At 37.8% G+C, this 20482-nt stretch overlaps 1 protein-coding gene across 5 annotated transcripts in view; it reads right to left on the reverse strand.

The window, feature by feature from the left end:
• Positions 1-17077, reverse strand: part of LOC135214761 (BTB/POZ domain-containing protein KCTD3-like) — a 37682-nt gene extending 20605 nt beyond the window's left edge. For 4 of the 5 annotated variants that reach the window (XR_010314464.1, XM_064249117.1, XM_064249116.1 and 1 more), the window contains exons 1-6: positions 16925-17077; positions 16003-16200; positions 15642-15757; positions 3761-4018; positions 2424-2609; positions 2132-2225 (exon numbers count right to left, since the gene is read on the reverse strand). Coding sequence is in view for 4 of the 5 variants with exons in the window: in XM_064249117.1 (XP_064105187.1) it covers positions 2132-2225; positions 2424-2609; positions 3761-4018; positions 15642-15757; positions 16003-16200; positions 16925-16986 (914 nt within the window). In the remaining variant the exon portion in view is untranslated. The remainder of the gene's footprint in view (positions 1-2131; positions 2226-2423; positions 2610-3760; positions 4019-15641; positions 15758-16002; positions 16201-16924) is intronic. The other variant, XM_064249118.1, reaches the window with a different exon arrangement.
• Positions 17078-20482: the final 3405 nt, after the last annotated feature.

Genomic DNA, 20482 nt, shown 5'->3' on the forward strand with positions numbered 1-20482 from the left:
CTCAATGGAAGAGAAAGGACCGACACCAACTTGCACCTTGACACTGGAAGCAGAAAAATCCCCCTTGCATACATGAAAGGAGACTGGGAAGAAACAATCAGTGTTCCACACACCAGAAAAAATTAAGCATCCCTTGAGGGAGACATCACCAAATGTTGGTTAGAAGTCAAAGTAGAATTGGAATTGGATCCTGGAGAGGGATCACTAGAAGTCCATGGCTTTCTGCAAGGCACAGAATTAGATTTAGAATGAGTGCTGATCTATAACTATATTACCTACACCTTGCCTGGCTGAATTCCATTTGCACAATTCTTGTCAGGTTGATCACAGGAAGGAGACAATGGACACACACTAATTCCTTTCACATATCCTGCTTCCCTAAACCTCCAACAGTGAGTGGAGCCGTGGCAAACTTTATATACCTTTTCTAACAGAGTCCTTAAACTTCCTACCTCAGATTCTAATTTCCCATACCTCATATCCTAAAAGATACTAGGAGCTTTAAGTTGTGAAGAAAAACATTTAAAGTGAAAAGGATTACCAGGTTCTCCAAAGGAGAGGGAATTGCTACTCTATGAAAGATCAGAAAACTAGCAGACCTCTTATTTTTATAATTAACACTTCCTATCCTAGCTTTAGAAGAATCTCTTTGCCATCTATCCCTGTCCTTATCAGCTTCTCAACTCTTTTTATACTTCAAATTATTATCCATAACATCATACAGCCAATCAGCACACTGCAATGGTGGTAGAGAGAGCACTACATGATCATACATTGTAAACACATCTTGTGGCCATCATAGGAAAAGAGTAAAGACAGGTGCTATACTCTCTTATTTGTATATATCTTAAATGTTGTAATCTTCTTCCTGAGTAGCCATCCTACATAACATAAAAAACCAAATTAATATTAAACCAAAATCCAAATCAGCAATGATATGTCAGCAGTACTCTCCGACAAGTCCTTGGAGACCTACTCAATAGATGCTTGAACCAGCAGTTCAACTGAAAAAGATGAGTTGCAGATCGTTCAAACTAAACAATCCTATTAGTTTTTCTTTAGTTTTCAAATTCTATCGTGGGGAATACAGCTATCATACTAGAGGGGTAAGATTCATTTCAAAAATATACATTTAACTTACTCAACTAGGTTAAATACATTTTAGTAAATGCAGAGGTGCAACAAGCAAGTGTCAGTAGATTATGAATCTGTGATAATGACACAGACTATAATCCCTGCTGCTACTGAATACTAACTGCTGACAATTTTCTTGTGAAAGAAAACCACATTTGAGTAATAAGACCTTAATGATTTTACTATGTAAAGCTACTTCAGATGCACGAATTGTCAGTAAATACATCATACTGAATTGTCAGTCATTTATGATGTTCAACATTTATGTAAAATTATTTTTATTATTGGTAAATTATCAATTACAATAGCTTAAATACCACTAAGTAAAATCTCGGCTCACAGATGGCAGACCCAGAGTTAGTAGTAGATACTTGTAGCTCAAAAATATAGCAAGAATAAATGACTTCTAGTCCTGGAAGAGCTTAACTTTTACTAAAAAAATCTTTAATACAAATGATGGTTTGTTTGTTTATTGAATAGCTTCAAATGTCTTAACTGACCCAAGAGTTAGGAATGCTATACCATGTCTCAACCATTCAGTCTAAACCATGGAGATGATTACAACAAATATAAAATACAAATAAAGTTCTTAATTTTAAGGTGGTAAATCATTATTTATAAACAATAATACCTTTCACAGAAGAATTTACAAACAGAATAGAATGCTGGCAAAAACCAAGAGGAGATTTCCAAAAAAGGAGCACTCACAGGTGGGGCTTACTAATTATCAAAACTACTTGAGTCAGACCACCTACTATTATCATAATGTCCTCATTTAAAGGGTGATCACCAATAACTAGATAATACATACTGAATTTTGGACTTGGCCTGATCTACAAGGACTACATTAAAAGCATTTGTAAAGCAATAGTGAAAATCTTTAATGAACACAAACACAAAAGACAACAATAAGAATGGAAAAATAAGCATTACAGACTAAAGGCTATTTTGTGAACATGCATGCAACTGCAACAGGATATGACTGTTAACTACTCACCTATAACAAGTTACAAAATGAGCATAAGCTACAAGGATCCAATTATGGTGAGCCTTTACCATCCGCACCCGCAAAGGATCAACCCAACCAGTTCCTGTACATTGAAAAAAAAAGGCCATTATTTTTTTGCCTGTCTGGTTAGGCCCACTTTTAAAACCTTTAGAAAAAAAGTAAAATTGACCATAAAAAGGCATAATATTTCTTTATAACTGTACTTCCACTCACCTAAAAGTTATTACTTTCTCCATAACACTCAGATTATTCTGCTATGAGAAAATAAAGAGGTAATTACCTGGGGGCCCAACACTATTCAAAACACTGATCTCAGTCTTGAAAAATTTATTAAGGTCAGCCGAAGAGTTTCGCGAATGACGGAGATCCATGGAAGGGGTACGTGAGTGAGATCTAGTGGAGTGACTGCGGAGATCGCTCGAGCTCCTTGACATGTGACCAGGGTAAACTCCATTATGAAGTCCAACTGGAAAAATGTGAATCATTCTTTTTTTTTACTTATTCATATTTTACTTTTCAAACTAAAGAATTAAACAGCATACTTTAAGTGAAAATATTCATAATTTAAAAGTTCTGTAATTCACACAGAAGCATAATTTAAAAGTACTGTAATTCACACAGAAGCAATGTTTAAAAAATTATTGGACTGAACAATAGATCACTATTTGCTACAGTACAAAAATCTAACTTTTAAATAGTATAGTGCTGCACATAACTAGCTAAAATTTATACATAAATCCCTTTTAACATTAGTACCTTGTGATATCAAAATGGTACTACGTATTACTATTCTAGCATACATTACTACCTACTATGAATTACAAAACTTATTTCGATTTAATGAATACACTTTATCTAGATACAAAGCAGTAAGCTTTACTTTTTCTAGCTCATTCTATAAAAGCAATAGAATAGAGTTAAAAGTTGCTTTAATGAAGAAAATTTTTAGCTGTAATTCAATGTTACTATGTCAGCCTCAATTTTACAATGGACAGGGAGCTTCCAATCAAAATGTAATGCTCACATCTGAGATCATCCACTCTGATCTACTTAAAAGGAAGGATTTGTCGTCATCAAAACAATACATGCTCTTTTTAGCTAAAATAAACATGACAAATTTTAGATCATCAAGCTATAAGTTACAAAAAGTGTTATGTCCCAAAAAAGAGAACTCTTCATACAAGTACAATAAACTAATGAACATGGTAAATTATACATGGTACGCAAAATTTTTTAATTTCTACCCTTCAACTCCTACACATGATAATCAATAATCTCCCACTCTTACTCTAATCCCCTCTAATCCTTGTGTAACTAACAAGTATGCCTTTTTTATGATCATACAGTATCTTAACTTGATGTTTATTAATTGGCCTGTCAAAACCCTGTGAGGAAAACAGTTAATCTTCAATAAGATTTCCACATGCAGTCATTATCATCTTTAAAAAAGAAGCATCTTTAAAATATTCACTTGACTTGGCAGTCATGGGTCAATACCACACACCACAGCTAAATGCATAATCACACCTAGGGAGACTTGAATAAACAAGAGAGACAGGAATAATTTGATAAGATATCAATAACCAGACCCTCTATGATTTTGCCATAGGACCCTACCTTGCCCAACAAGTTGCGGGTTGTGACGCATATCAAGGGAAGAATTACGAGAATGACCAGGTCTCAATACTGCCAAAGGGCCCCCTCCACTGGGACCTGGAGCACTGCTACTTGCTGATGCTCCTTCTGGTGCTCGAGATGATCCAGATGCATTATTGTTATTATTGTTATTACTATTATTGTTGCCATTACTTGGCAACTTACTTTGATTATCACGGCTTTCTGAAGATGAGCTAGGAGGTTCCTGAATTGGAATGCCTGAAGAAGAAATCAGCTTATTTCAGTAACCCAATCCCCTTACAAAAAAGTGGTCCTCAATGTCCTTCTGCTAAGGAATACATGTGGAATTATAATACTGACTGAAGAACTACTGTATTTACCCTACATAATTCTATACAATGACTAAGGAAAAATGCTAACTGCAACTGACAATACTTAAAAATTGATTTCAAATCTTAAAGCAAAGAAATACTCAGTTCTAGCTACTATGCAAATAACAAGTGATTAATTAAAGACAAATTAAGGTGACATCACCAGTATCTATTGTAAGCATCAAAAACTTCAAAAATAATATATTAAAGTGATCCAATACTAACCTATCATTCTGCATGTCTGTTTTCACTACAGATAGATATCAAGCTCTAACACTCAATTAACAATAATTCAGATGGCAGGTAAGAAAGATATTGCTAGTGACAGCTCACCACCTCTACAGGTGCAGCTTATTACACTGTCTTACCCAATAGTTGAATATTCAACCATCTGGGCTGTAAATGGACAGATATCGTGAGAAGGTATAGTCATGGATACAAACAAAGAATCTTCTGCAATATTGAAGTACAGCTTCCAGTAGCTGTAAGCACATCTGAGCAAACAATGCTATGAGTATAAATAAATTTTTCTACTGCAACTTAAAACTTCCAAGCAGCATAACTTTGCTGATGGACTATTATTCAAGGGAGGAGAAAGAAGTTATATCACATCCTCTTATAAAGCCTAGATATCATGGCAGCAAAACAGACAAGATTGCCTTCAAATGACAGTTAAGCTCAGTATTAGGAGGATGATAGTAGTCTGTAAACCACTTTTTCCTCATCTGGAATGAAAATATTCCAATAGCATATTTTGAAACTACCACTTTCTTATCAACAGAAAGACATGGGAGAATTATATCATCTTTGAGCAGGTGCAACTAAAAACTGCCATGACTCATGGTGGAAGTGTGTTGGGAAGATCATATTACAAGAGTAATTTGCAGATATACGTGGTGCCCAGAGGCCAGAAAACAGGCCTAGACCTCAAAAATTGAGACGGACTGGATATGTGATTAGGAGGAAAGAGGAGTAACTTTTCCAGAAAGTGAGAGAAATGGAAACAGCAAGATGAAGACCAGTATGAAGGCCCACATAAGTTTACACAGGTAATATATGCAGGTAAATACGGGTATATTATATAAAATATTAGAGAAAATAGTGAATAAGTATATACCAAAGAAGAAAAGTAAACACCAGTCATGCATACCAAGCAACAGAAGGACCTTATCCCAGAAAATCAGAAAGTGGAAAAAAGATCTGGCAAAAGAAAAGAATACATGGAAAGAGATGGAACTAAAAAGTAAGATAGAAAATGCAGAACAAAAGATTATACAATCAAAAGAAAATGAAAAACACGACTTAGAAGAAAAGACCCTAAGAAATATCAAGCAAAACCCCAAACTATTGTACTCATAGGCAAAAAAAAAAAAGTAGAAATAGGCCCTCTAAGAAATCAAAGGAGATTAACGAATGAAACAAGGGAAATATGCAACTTGTTAGCAAAAAGATATAAGAGAGAATTTACCCCTAAAATTAATAATGAAGACAATGATACAGAAATAAGAGATGAAAATAGTGAATACTTATAGGATATAGATATTAATGAAGCTGATATTGTGCAGGCTATTAATGAAATTAAAAATGGATCAGCAGCCGGACCAGATGGCGTCCCTGCCATTTTTTTTAAAGAAAGTAGTTCATTCTATCGCAAAGTCGCTTGCAATATCATTAAGACAAAGTGTAGATACGCAAGATTTATGATGAACATAAATTAGCACATATTGCCCCTACTTTCAAAAGTGAATCAAGACTAGAGGCAAGTAATTATAGGCCTGTGATTCTAACATCACATATTATGAAAATGTATGAAAGGGTAATGAAGAAAAATATAGTGAAACATTTAATGAAAAATAATTTGTTTGATATATATAGGGCAACTTGGTTTTGTACCTGGAAAAAGTACATAAACCCAACTGCTAGTCCATCGTGAGAATATATACAAAAATATGATAAACGAAAAAGATACAGATGTGGTTTATTTAGACTTTACAAAAGCTTTTGACAAGGTAGACCATAATTTATTAGTGAAGAAAATTAGAAAACATAATATAAGATGGATAAAAGGATTTTTACAAAACAGAAAACAGATAGTGATTACAAACGATGAGAAATAGGAGAAAGCTAAGGTAATCTGGTGTGCCACAAGGTACGGTGTTGGCTGCATTGCTGCTTGTTATTATGATTGCAGACATAGACAGTAATGTTCAGGACTCGGTAGTGAGTAGTTTCACCAATGACACAAGAATAAGTAGAGAAATTACTTGTGATGAAGATGGGAACTCACTACAAAGAGACCTAAACAAAATATATGAATGGGCAGAGGTAAAAAGGATGGTATATTTAACTCTGATAAAGTTGGATGGTAAATTATATTTAACTCTGATAAATTTGAATCAATAAATTATGGAGATAAAGAGGACCTAATAACAAGACAATCAGAAATAAGGAAGCAGTTAAAGGCCTTGGTGTGATGTTGAATAGGAACATGTTATGTAATGACCAAATAGCAGTACTATTGGCAAAATGCAAAGCAAAAATGGGAATGTTGTTACGGCACTTCAAAACAAGAAAAGCTGAACACGTGATAATGCTTTAAAAAACGTATGTACGTAGTCCACTTGAATATTGCAATATGAAATGGTACCCACACTACCAAAAGGATATTGCACAAACAGTGTATGTACAAAGGTCCTTCACAGCTAGAACAGAAGAAGTTAAGGATCTTGACTACTGGGAAAGACTACAATTTTTTAAATTATATAGTCTAGAAAGGAGAAGCGAATGCTACATGATAATACAGGCATGGAAACAGATAGAAGGAATTGCCGAAAACATCATGGAGCTAAAAATATCAGAAAGAGCAAGCAGAGGTAGATTAATAGTGCCCTAAAACTACACCAGGAAAACTAAGGAAAGCACACAGAACACTAATCCACTACGCACCAGCATCGATAATGCAGCATTTATTCAATGTGTTGCTAGCTCATCTGAGGAACATATCAGGAGTGAGCGTAGATGTGTTTAAGAATAAGCTCGACAAATATCTAAGCTGCACCCCAGACTATCCAAGATTGGAAGATGCAAAATATACCGGAAGATGCACTAGCAATTCTCTGGTAGACATTAGAGGTGCCTCACACTGAGGGACCTGGGGCAACCCGAACGAGCTGTAAGGTCTGTACGGTAAGGTAAGGTAAGGTACGTATAAGGAAACCAAGACAAACAATAGGGAAACTCAATCAGAAAAAGAAAAAGACATTAGAGAATGGTAAGAATCCATTTCATGTCTAAGCATATAAAAGGAAAATTTTAATGAACTGGTGATGATGTTAATTTCAGTGAATACAAATCTCCCCTTCCAAACAATGTAAAATAAAATCAACTTCCAGCAAACAGGATGCAGTATTCCCACCACATTCTGACAGCTTCTTTCAACCTTATTAATCCCATCTATATTTCAATTCCTTGCATCTTCTTCCCCCAGTCCCACCTCTCACGTATCCTCATTGTCCTGCTTTAGGACTATACCATCTTCCACTTAAATGTTTACTTCTTTGTCCTTCTCTACTTCTAATCATTAGCTCTGTCTTTCCAATGTTCACTTTCAATCCTTTCCTTTCTCGGACTCCTTTCCATGCTAAAAACCTTTCTTGCAGTTCTTCTTCTGTGTCTTCTATACTGACTAAATCATCAGCAAACATCAGTTCCCACAGTTCTTCTGTTGTCAGTGTGTCTATAATGACTCAGGACAAGAATGGACTCAGAACTGATCCCTGATGGAGGCTAACCTCCACAGGGTTTGCCTCAGCCTCCCCATATTTTGCCTGTACAGTGGTTCACTTTCTAACATCAAATTCTACAAAAATAAATCATTTTTTAGGGAAACTGGAATGATTGAACTTCAATCCATTCACCTTGTGTGTGTACACCAGACCAAGGGAAGGGTACATTGCACATATATGTACAGAAACAATATTATGCAGTACAGTATTACCCAAATGTTTGATAAGGTCTACATCACTGAAAGCTTAATATACAAAACAAAAATCCCACAAAAAAGCTAAGGAATTAAAATAATGCAAATATAAAAGCTGAGAAAAATGAGCTGGATGATCATAGGCCACAACAACAGCTCCACTCGGGGATCCATAAAAAGCTAAAGATGCTAGAAGCAAAGAGGTCATACCAGTGAAATAAAGAGGGGGAAGGGAGGCCCCCTCCTTTGCAGGTAGGTTGTAACCTTAAAACTAAATACCACTGTTTATTTCTAATTGGGATCTAGAGCTTGATCTCTATTTGGAACAATATATGGCATCCATGGCATAATAAGTCTGTTCTTTACAAGAACAAACCTACTATAAAATGGCTCAGATCATTATCAAATTCATATTTCTCTAGAAAAGAATTAACTTGCACGTAAAAAATATACTATTTCTATATTAATTATATTATACACTCGCATATGTCACCTGATCAAATAACTTTCCAATTTACATCTCTTAAGTCTAGCAAACTAATTACTGAAAAGAGAAATATTATAAATGAAGATATTCCATCCCTAAATCAAATCGAGCAGAACATACATTGTTCCCCCATATTCGCATAAGTAGTTGACACCCCTGTAGAAATGCTTAAAACTGCCTATTTTGTTAGTTAAAACTAGAGAAAAAAACAGACTAAATGTTTATACCTGGTTTTTTAAATAGTTTTATCACAAAAAGTGCATTTAATGATGAAATTGATAAAAAAAAACAGGAATTTGTGGATACGTATTTCTCATAGGAAAATACCGTGAACAGGCGAATTTTCCGCGAATAATGGGTATATATATGTTCCACAGAGAAATCCGCAAATAAGTCCGCTAATAGGGGGGTTCACTGTATATAGAATATAACACGCCAGGTTTCTGCCCCTGGCAAGTATTACTTACTTATAAATCCTCAACCATTTAATACTTATTCCCATACAATATCTATTAAGCAATAATAATTTAGAAATGATATTGTTATGATACAATTAAGTTTGTTCATACTTACCTGGCAGATATATATATAGCTGTATTTTCTGAAGTCCGACAGAATTTTAAAAACTTCCGACACACGCAGTGGTCGGCCAGGTGGTTAGTACCCATTCCCGCCGCTGGGAGGCGGGTATCAGGAACCATTCCCATTTTCTATTCATAATTTTTATTTCCACTGTCCCCTGAGGGGAGGTGGGTGGGTACTTGATTATATATATCTGCCAGGTAAGTATGAACAAACTTAATTGTATCATAACAATATCATTTTGTTCATGAAACTTAACTGTCAGATATATATATAGCTGAATCCCACCTTTGGAGGTGGGAAGGGACAGAATAGAAGGATTTTGGGAAACAAATGCATGCAGATGATTTACATCTTGGTTCCACCTGTTAGCATAGCTGGCTTCGTGGTTACTGCCACGTAAGTCTGCTTGTGCTACTAGAGTTGCCAGCGAGGTAGAGACCTATATAGCTGGTGCACTCCAGATGATCTGTCAACAGGGGCGAGACCACGACGTGACTAGACCATATTGACCATACCATGAGGGCTAAGAAGTAAAATAAATATAAATATATATATATATATATATATATATATATATATATATATATATATCACCACCTGACCAACCTAGCCAAAGTTAAGGTGTTTAACTAAGGCTTAAGAGTTAAGAAGTCGCCGTTGTCGGCGACTCAACAACTAAATTAAGAGCTCTTCCTAACCATTTTCTACAGGATAGGATGAGTGGTACTTCTTGCCCCCAAGATTGTGTCTGCAGACACGTATGGCCCTAGCGAGCAGCAGATCTCATATGCTATCTTCACATCTCGCAGGGAAGTGTGAAGTGAACACAGAGTTGCTTCGCTAAAACATGGTACTCAGGATGTTGCTGAGTGCCATGCTCTGTTGAAATGCTTCCGAGGCCGCGCCCTCACCTCGTGAGCATTCAGATAAAAAGATTTCAAATCTTTGTGCAAACACAATGAAGGAGCATTTTTTGAAAGAACTCCTTAACACTAAAGCCAGGGTGTTCTTCGATATGGGCAAGTCTGGTCTTTTTCGGAACACTGCAGATTGCCCGAATGACTTCGACTTTCTTGAGTTTTATGTAGATAAAACTTGAGAGACCCGACAGGGCACAGGACTCTCTCTGGCTCCTGCCCACTAACTTGTGCCATCCTTGCTTCCAAGCTCCTGGCCCAAGGACAAAACGGGTTTCCATTCTTAGGCCACAACGGAAGGCTTAGAGAGCACACCGCCTTGTGTTCTCTAAGCCAAAACTTGTGACGATGGCTTAAAATTTCACTAACCCTCTTTGTCGTATCTAGGGTGGTTAGAAGAAGACCTTCCTGATCACATGCAAGAAGTTAACAGGTAGGAGAGGTTCGAATGCTTTGACATCAAGAACTTCAGACTACGTCTAAGTTCCGTATTGAAAGCTTCGATCTGGACATGCACAGTCAGTCCGTCTGTACTAAAGTCAGGTGACCGACCAGTTGACCAGTCAGACGAATCAAGGACAGCAAGGCTGTACCCTGAAGACCATAAGGCACTATTCTTCGCTGAAGGATGAGTGTCTGGACTGCCTGGGCAATTCAATCTAAGCAAACCTTGGGGGTATATCAACGCAACCCAACGTTGTCAGCGAATCAACTCCTGACTCGAGCTTCTGGTGCCAGGAGAAAGGAGCGAGGAGCAAAAAAGGCGATTCAGTCCCGAAGGAAGAATGCCTGACAGTCCAACCTGGTCTCATGTTACACGATCATCGGGGGTGTATAAACGCAACCGACTTCATCAACAAGAAACTCAGGGCTACTATATGTCGCCTGATCTGGCACGAGTGTCTGACTCCGAGAAAACAGGTGAGACAAAAGTAGATGGTGAGCGAGTTTCGAGATTCCACAGAACTCAAAGATCGTGAAGGGCTTTGTTGTTTGACAGACGCAAATCTCTGAGCCCAAAGGCCGTCAACAACATATTTGCATATTCTTTAATAGTTGTGACTGCCAGCTTATCCCATTCTTCAGACGGAAATGGAAGACGGTAATCTTATTCCTGTCAACATCTCGATAGTCTGAACGTAGTCAGACTCAGAGCGGAGAGGTTATAGGTACTTTTCGAATTAGAGTAGACCGACTCTCTCGGAAAAGGTCCTTGGAAAGTGAACTAGGAAGTATGTGACCTCTGTGAATCCAGGATCCTGAAGGCCAACATGGGGCGATCAGCGTCATTGTCGCTCCCTGTGACGTCATAAATCCTCTTATTACATTTCCTAAGCGATTGAAAAAGGGGAAAAGAGACTAAACATCCATCCCCGTTCAATATCATAGGATGGCGTTTAATGGTACCGATCCCGGATCGAGAATAAGGGAGCAGAGAAGAAGAAGCCTCTTCGTCCTCAACATATCGAAGAGAAGAATGAAAGGGCGTCCCTAAAGTCTACACAACTCTCAACTTACTTCTAAAGAAAGATTCCACTCGGAAGTGAATAGTTGCTGCCAGTCGTGGCGAGACGATTCGTTTACGGACTTTTGCAATCCTGTAACGAACCTGTAGAGGATCGTTACATTCTACGCCTGTTGTTATAATAGGCTCTTTCTCGTAAACTCGAACAAGGACCGAGAGAAGATACTTCTTAAGATATGAGAGAGCTGTGGAATATCAGAGTTGATCTGGACCACTGGTTCCCAAAAACTCGTTTCGAGGACTGGAGGGACTACCGAATCGCTTTTACTTCTTTCAGATTAAGATCCAGGACATCTGAAACCCTATCCAGATGTCCGGCACCTTCTTTCTATCACCTCATGTGATAGACGCACTGAGAGATGTTCAGAATCATTCCTAGATCTAGAATAATATTCAGTTTTCCCGGTAGGCAAAAAACTGTGGTCTGAATTGCAGTCTATTCGGGGAAACAAACTTCTTCAGGAAGGAAATGGTCCCCAGCAAGCTCATCCATTCCCTCCCCGAGTAATGCTTACTTCCCTAATAAGGCTGCGCTTTGCCTAAGCAGGAGAGCAAATAAAAGTGCAATGTTGCGGTAGACTCGTAGTTCTATACCGTGCGGTAACGAGCACCGAAAGGATTAAGAGATAACTCTGTTGAACATAGTGAATACGGCAAAACGAATGCAAACGTTTATTCATTTTCACGTAAGAAATCCCCTCAATCTTAGGCTAAAGTCCGTGATTGTAGGACAGAGATACAGTTAGTCAGTCAATCCCGCAGGAGAGACGTAACCGTCAGCACAGATACGGTTAGTCAGTCAATCCCGCAGGAGAGAGAGACGTAACCTACAGCGCATGACAGCGCACGATCTGTTACTAGCTCGGTTGGACTGGCGGACAGACACAGCGTGACAGCAGCAGCCAGCAGCTTACGAACGTCGTCTCTTAACTTTATGTCTGGGTTGCCAGCTACCCTATTCTACGAAGAAATAGGTCCGTTATTTTTTGAGCAGAAAGACTCTCAAGCTGGTATATTTAAGCGAAACCGAAAACGCTAAATATATAGATGCGTTTGTGTCGTCAGAACACTACCATACAGCGGTAAAAGATAAATCGGAAACTCCAGGAAGGCTGCAGGGAGTAACGATTAAATGTCCTTAAAATAGACAATAGACGTCTCGGTTGCCATCCGAAGAGGTAACTACAGCAAGCGTATATGACTTGAACCAACCAGAAGTAAAATAACGCAAGGCAAAATATGAAATTATATCACAATAAAGTTTGTTCATACTTACCTGGCAGACATATATATAGCTGAATTCGGAAATACACCTACATACATATCTGACAGGCAAGTTTCATGAACAAAACTTAAGAGAATCGAAGCAGTCAGCTCAAGCTTCTTATGTTATTGGACATAAGCGTTCATTGACGTAGTCTACAAGTCTATTTCTTGTACGAGTCTGCGAATGACGAATGAGAGCTCTTCCGAATCTTGTCAATAAGAGCTTATTCGCTTACGCAATATCAAGTTAATGAGATGTTAGTCAATGAAGAAACTAACCCATTTACGGGACAAAGAGATATTTTGTCAATGAGGGGATACCCACTTACTTGACAAAACGAAAGTATACTGTCAATGGGGGAAAGTCACTGAATTGACAAAACGTAATCCAGGAAGTCGAGCATTTAATTTTTCCGATTCCCGTCTCAAACGAGGAAGGGGCAAGAATCCTGTTAAGAGACTGGGCTTACGGCAGGTAGAACGACGATGTTCAATTCGACAGCGTAGTCCCGACTAGAAACTAACAAAATCTATCATCTGAAAAACCCTTTCAGATGGGCTAAAAAGCTTGCAAAATTATCCTGGGAAGAGGAAGAAACTCTCCAACCAGCTTCCTCTCCCGTATCACAACTAATGCCTGCTAAAGCTTAAAATTTATTGGCAGTATGGCAAAGGAAGTCCTGTCTTGCGCTTTCCTGAAGAGCGTCCTTTTGATGAGTGCCTTTGCAAGAATCCTACTGAACGTTGCCGAGAGTCCTGACGTGCAGGACATCGAGCCTTACATAACCCGTAACTGCCTTATCGCAAAGTCTTGACTGCAGTAGTGGCAACTTAAATTTATTGGCAGAATGGCAAAGGTTGCGGTAGAGCAAACGAGATCTTCCCTTGAGCTTTCCTTAACTCCATCCACCTATGCGAAAAGCAATATTAATTGACAGAGACCTCTTGAATTCACGAAACCCGATGTCTTGCTGGGTTCGAAGAAGAAGTTGTCTGTTCACTTTAAGCTTCCTCCGAAGCACTGCTACTTCACATTCTTTGCAGGTGAGGTAGAAGGTATCACCGAAGGTAGAGGTAAAAATTCTTTAGGCCCAAATCTGCACAAGAGCTTGAAGAGTTCAACAGAAACGTTCAGCCAGGCGACACACCTGGCGTGCGCTGGTGCACGCTCGGCGTCCACTGGAGCGCGCTCGGCGTCCACTGGCGCGCGCGCTCGGCGCCACTGGCGCGCGCTTGGCGTGCACCCGCGCACGCCTGGAGTCCATCCGAGCGTCCCGGGCGTCCGCTCTCAAAAGCTTCCTGCTACTATGACTTCTTTTACGTATTTCTCGGTGGAAAGACGGACACGAGTTCAGGCGAACGTTCGCCTTCTTACTTCTCACTGAAACGCATAACGAGAGAGAGAGAGAGAGGACGTGAAGCGTCCTCTTCTATAAAGCTTCTATTTAGAGGGCGCGAGTCCTTCTGAAAGCTCCAACCCCTGCACGGGGAGGACGCTTCGGAGGACGAGAAGCAATCCTTCAGGATTCGTGCACGCGCACGCACTTTGGCAGTCTGGGGATTTTCATCACGCCAGATCGGTGGGGGTTCCTTGTAATCCTCCTTAGGCTTTTGACATGCTCCCTCCCCGGGTCCTGGGAGTCAAGCAGAGGTCCCGCCTAGAGGCGAAACGAGGCCGATCTGACGCACCCTCCACTACACAAGGGGTATCACTGCACTTCTGCACTTCACTTTTACTCTCTAAAGCAAGCACTTTCGATTCTAAGTTACGAATCGAAAGAGTATCAGAGAAAGGGCAATTCCTCTACAGACACTGCTTAGGGCCCGAAGGCAACACTGCAGGGTTAGGAGTAACAATTACAGAAGTAGCACTTCAAGCAATGAAGGAGAGCGAGCACCTCTCGTAGACATATTCATAGCCCGTAGGCCATACTACAGGGTTAGGCAAAATAAAGTCTACAGGAAGGTTAGCAGGTTCACTACCCTGACTTTTTTTGTTACTGGATTAATTGCGTTACATACGAATCATACGTCTTCCTACGGAATTAGACATGTTTACTGATTAATTGCGTACATACGAATCATACGCCTTCCTTACGGAATAGACAAAGTCTCACACTCCTTACATGACAAATCTCAACAAAGAAGCAAGACCCATACCCCTCGTACATACCAAGTGCGGATCTACCGAAGCTTTCGGTAGCCACACCCTATCTTTGCAGACAACCCCGTCTGAAACTAGCCTAACTAGATTCAGATATTTTATGCAAAAATGAATCAAATTCAAATCAATTTAAGATAGCGTATGCCTAGCCACAAATCCAAGTAAATAAATCAAAAGTCAATTAGGATACTTAGCGGCAATGAAGTTTCCAAAATCCTAAGACGGAGGTACTGAAAACAGGTGTTTTCAGCACCGGCGACAGAAAAATTATGAATAGAAAATGGGAATGGTTCCTGATACCCGCCTCCCAGCGGCGGGAATGGGTACTAACCACCTGGCCGACCACTGCGTGTGTCGGAAGTTTTTAAAATTCTGTCGGACTTCAGAAAATACAGCTATATATATATCTGACAGGTAAGTTTCATGAACAAAATACAGGTTACTCACAACTGAACTGAAATATCCATTAAGCAATACAGTAATAACTTAGAAATACAGATTTCTCACAACTGTACTTTTGATCTAAATACTAAATGCTTGAAAGAGCTAATGCAACTACTTTTGCCCCTTCTACCACTGATACATACTTGGTGGTGATAGGTATCCACAAAAGAGAACATCTCCACATGATGAATGATGCAGATCTTGACAGAGCATCAACCGTTTGACTAGTGGTGCAATGCCGTAGAACTCTGCCTCATGCCTGTAAATCAAGATGGTAGCACTAAGATCGGCAATCTGATCTGTTACGTGAAAAGCATCTTTTACAAATAATCTTAATGCAATACTAATGAAAGACTTTCTTTTACAAATGACACAAAGGTCAATATGTATACAATGTTTTTAAAGCATTTAATCATCTTTTGATGACGGTTTCCTTAAACTCTTACTAATATACGTATACTGACAGCACAGCTTCAATACACACAATCAGAATTAGGGGCCTACCTCAAGGCATTAATATCAACCGTAGCTACATTGAGATCACGAGTGCGTAAGTAATTGAGGATGATGCTGAAAAGTGAAGGATCACGATCAATGAAGATGGCTCCAGCTTCATCTCGCAGGGTAGGAATCCGTCCCGACAATAAAGAAGTGAAAAATGTGTCTGGAACCCACGTTAGAGTTTCTCTGGAAGTGCTGAACCTGAAAAATATGTGGTTTATATAAAAAATCAGCCATGCCTTTCAGCAACAGAAGTAATTAGTAGATTATTAGTACTCAAGAACAAAACTTGGCCTAGTAAACTACAAAATAACTTTACAATGGAATTCTTAATACTAGGCCAAGCCTATAGTTATTACTGTAAGCTAATCATAAAAATGTAGATTATTCATTACCATATGACCGTTGGTTATTCTGCTTCATGTGAATGATGACGTATTGGGCTGCAAAATGGTTTTATCAAACATTACCTTTTCTTTATCACAGGAAAATTTAATTGAGACACCATTCGGGTAGCCTATTGAAAAGATATTAAAACTCTGGCCAATTTACCAAGATTCGCTAGTTTCCAGTTAACTTGATAAAGCTGGAAACACAAAGCAATCCTAAACTAAGGTTACTTAACTACCTAAATGCCAGTGCTTGCCTCTACGTAAACAATGAAACCTTGTCACAAAAGAAGCAAGGATAAACCTAGCTAGTAACAGCCTTCATACAGGAATAAAGAGTCCACCGAGATATCTCATCTCTCACGTAAAATCGTCGTAGAATAGATTCATTCTTTAACCTTTACACTGATTAAAGAGTGCGCTTCTCGAGACTGACATGGGAAAATGTTACCCGAATTGTTCGGCTCAGACTAATCTTACCTCTTGAACCCCTTACGAAAGACTTTTCATACGATAAAAACTACATTCTCACTAACCTCTGCCCTCCGATATTGAGATTAATTATATCGCCAGATCCAAGGAAGTAGGACGACGCCATATTCGACTGATATCTGTTAATTCTTGCCCAGGAGTGACTTGGTTCGATGCGCCATCTTGCCCAACAGCTGACGATGTAAACAACCTTCGTTCTACGCCATGTAATCAGGCGACGTTTCCAGTCGTCTACCGTGCAGAATATCCAATAAATACATTTTTAAGTGGTTTACATTCGAAAACTTACCTTCCCAAATACTGGCATAGTAACAAAACAGAATTGTCGAACATTAAGTGGTAGTTTTTTCGGAAGACTCCAGCCAGTCATTTCGGAAGATTCCAGCTGGCCATTTTTTCATGAAAAATAATTTTGGGTTTTTCATGCAAAAATGGCTAGGAAATGAAGGGCACCAAAACCACTTAAAAACACCAACCTAACGTAATCTAGGGGTGTTTACTTGATACAATTTCGCCGTATTAGCTATGAAGGGGGGCGGGGGCGCGTTATTATCTTACCTAAAAAGTCGTAATTTGATTAATTTGTTATTGCAAAGAAATATTCTGTTTTTATGTGCTTTACCCTCCCAAAAAAATAAAATTTATTATGTGGGAGGTAGCTGAAGTTTTCCGAAAAACAACTTGAATTGTGTAAAATCTATTATTATATTAACTTGTACTTCCTATAAGTGCCTGAGTCATCAGTCTGAATTTGGAAACTCTAACTGCAACTAGAATACATTTAGTTTTTGTTATCAAAGCCCGCATTTATTCATAGCAATTCTTTGGAGGCTGCATCCGCCGATCTCCATTTCACAGAGTAATCGTAGGCTCAAGATGTTATTTTTTTTTATTATCTCTCTCTCTCTCTCTCTCTCTCTCTCTCTAATCATATATATATATATATATATATATATATATATATATATATATATACAAAATCTATATATATATTATAATATAGATACACATATATATATATATCTATATATATATATATATATATATATTATATATATATATATATATATATATATATTATATATATATATATATATTTATATATATATATATATATATATATATAATTATACGTGTGTTCAATGTGACCTGCTTTTTTATTCTATTTCTTTCTGTATTGTGTTCTACAAGCTAACAATGATTTAGTTTAGCCTAGATTGTATTGTTTATTCAGCTCTACTCTATACTTTCTCCTCACACTATTTTCTAGGAGACAAGGGATGATCATCCAACACCTACAATACTCATGGCATTGCCATTATTATTTTTAGAAATATAATACATCAAAGCACTTTCGCTTTAAAATCTAGTTCATTAAGCAATCTGAAAAAAAATGATTGTAGCCAAGAATGTCCCCCTGAATAAATAAGTAGTATCTGATATGAAAGCTGACGGGGGAGGATCATTTAACACAAGAAAGGAAATCTATATGGGTTAAAATACGTGTATGGCATTTTTCTAGTTGCTAGAAAAAAAACTTCCTTTATTTTGCCGAAAGAAGAAAGGTATCATGTACAGACTTCTTCGCGTATTTTCTGAGGATTCGTGAAACTATTTCGCTATGTTGCTGTTTAAAGAAAACGTACGAAAAAAAATAGTTGATAATAAAAAGGGCTGCAAGGCATTTCATTTCCATGGCGACCTTTCCCACCAGCTTGTTTTTAAAAGGCATCGCCAAAATAAAAGAGGAATTTCCTTTGTCATCGGATGAACTTTCGACATAAAAGAAAAACGGTCATGGCAAAGCACAATCATTTTTTTTTTTAAAGGGGACCGTTCCTTTCACGAGAAGCCTGACGTTCACGAATATGCATACTGGTTTAATCACAAAGTATTGAAAAACGCTTGGAAAAGTATATATGTGTATTTAGATACATATATTTATGTAGAATATGTGTATATATAAAGAATAACATGACCTCATCCAATGTTGTGAATAAAATCTCCGCCAGATATTGTCTTGTTTAAGTCAGGTCTTGTTATTCTTTGTGTGAATGCACAGTACTGTCATATACATACATACACACACATTTATATATATATATATATATATATATATATATATATATATATATATATGTGTGTGTGTGTGTGTGTGTGTGTGTGTGTGTTTGTGTGTGTGTGTGTGTGTGTGTAACTGAATCACGAAAGTTTGGAACGTGATAAATTCATAAATAAAGGTTTAAGCCATGAGGGAAAATTAAACAACGGAGTTCGGCAAGATCTTTTAACGTTCAAACGTCCTTTACTTAGCAGATGAACTGACTTACATGAGGAATTGACAATACAAGAAAGGTCGTATAACTGACAGATAGGGATTATAGAGAGATTAGTACCTAGAATCCGACACGCCTGGAAGATGAGTAACCGTCCCAAACAAGCATAAACATAGGTACAATTTAAAAAAACACAAAGATTAAGTCAAATCTGCTCAGACACAGGGGAAGACATTTAAAGGATTATTATAGGTGACAGCTATTCAGAACTTTGGTAAACAAAAACATATTCACAATACATATTCGCAATACATATTAAGCATACATATGCAACGAAGATATCTCTAAGGCAACTAATTTTTATTTAAGTCTGTAATTATATCTTTGAGGTCATTCTTAAACATGTTCTAAATACAAGGGTCTAAATGAAACAGACTACGACTAATATTGAAATTACAATGAGAAGTAAGTTGTTTTAAAGCAGATTCTAAAAGATTTCATTTTTCTAAATTGTACCCATGTTTATGCTTGCTTGGGAAGGTTACTCATCTTCCAGGCGTGTCGGATTCTAGGACTAATCTCTTTATAAGCCCTATCTGTCAGTTATACGACCTTTCTTGTATTGTCAATTCCTCATGTAAGTCAGTTCATCTGCTAAGTAAAGGACGTTTGAACGTCGAAAGATCTTGCGGAAACTCCGTTGTTTAGTTTTCCTTCATGGCTTATACCTTTATTTATGGATTTATCACGTTCCAAACTTTCGTGATTCAGTTATACACACACACACACACACACACACACATATATATATATATATAATATAATTATATAATATATATCTATATATAATATGTGTGTGTGCTTGCGTGCGTTCGTACGTGCGCTCGTGTGTGTGTGTGTGTACGTATGTAAATATATGAATTAATTTTATTACATCACCGTGATTCATACAGTACAAGCATTAAGCTACAAATGTCCTTTAATATCCAATTCGCTCTGATTTGGAAGTAATCTTTTTTTATATATGATAACCGAACGGGAATGTTTTTGTTGGTGATAAGTTCGTCGTATATAAATATACATATAAATACAACAATGGTTCACTTAATAAATAGAGAAAAGGCGTTGAGAGTTGGAAATAAAGGAATAGGACTCCTTGGAATGCATTATTTGCCATTCCCAAAAACCGTTTATTTAGGTAAGTATGTCTCACGTTTTCTAATCATGATGACCTCAATTGTTACTACAATCGATATTACGATCGTAGCCCCAGCCCTCAACCTCCGTAGTCACACAAACACACACACACACACACACACACACACA

This window comes from Macrobrachium nipponense, chromosome 46 (assembly GCF_015104395.2).
Source record: "Macrobrachium nipponense isolate FS-2020 chromosome 46, ASM1510439v2, whole genome shotgun sequence".
Classification (NCBI taxonomy): Eukaryota; Metazoa; Arthropoda; class Malacostraca; order Decapoda; family Palaemonidae; genus Macrobrachium; species Macrobrachium nipponense.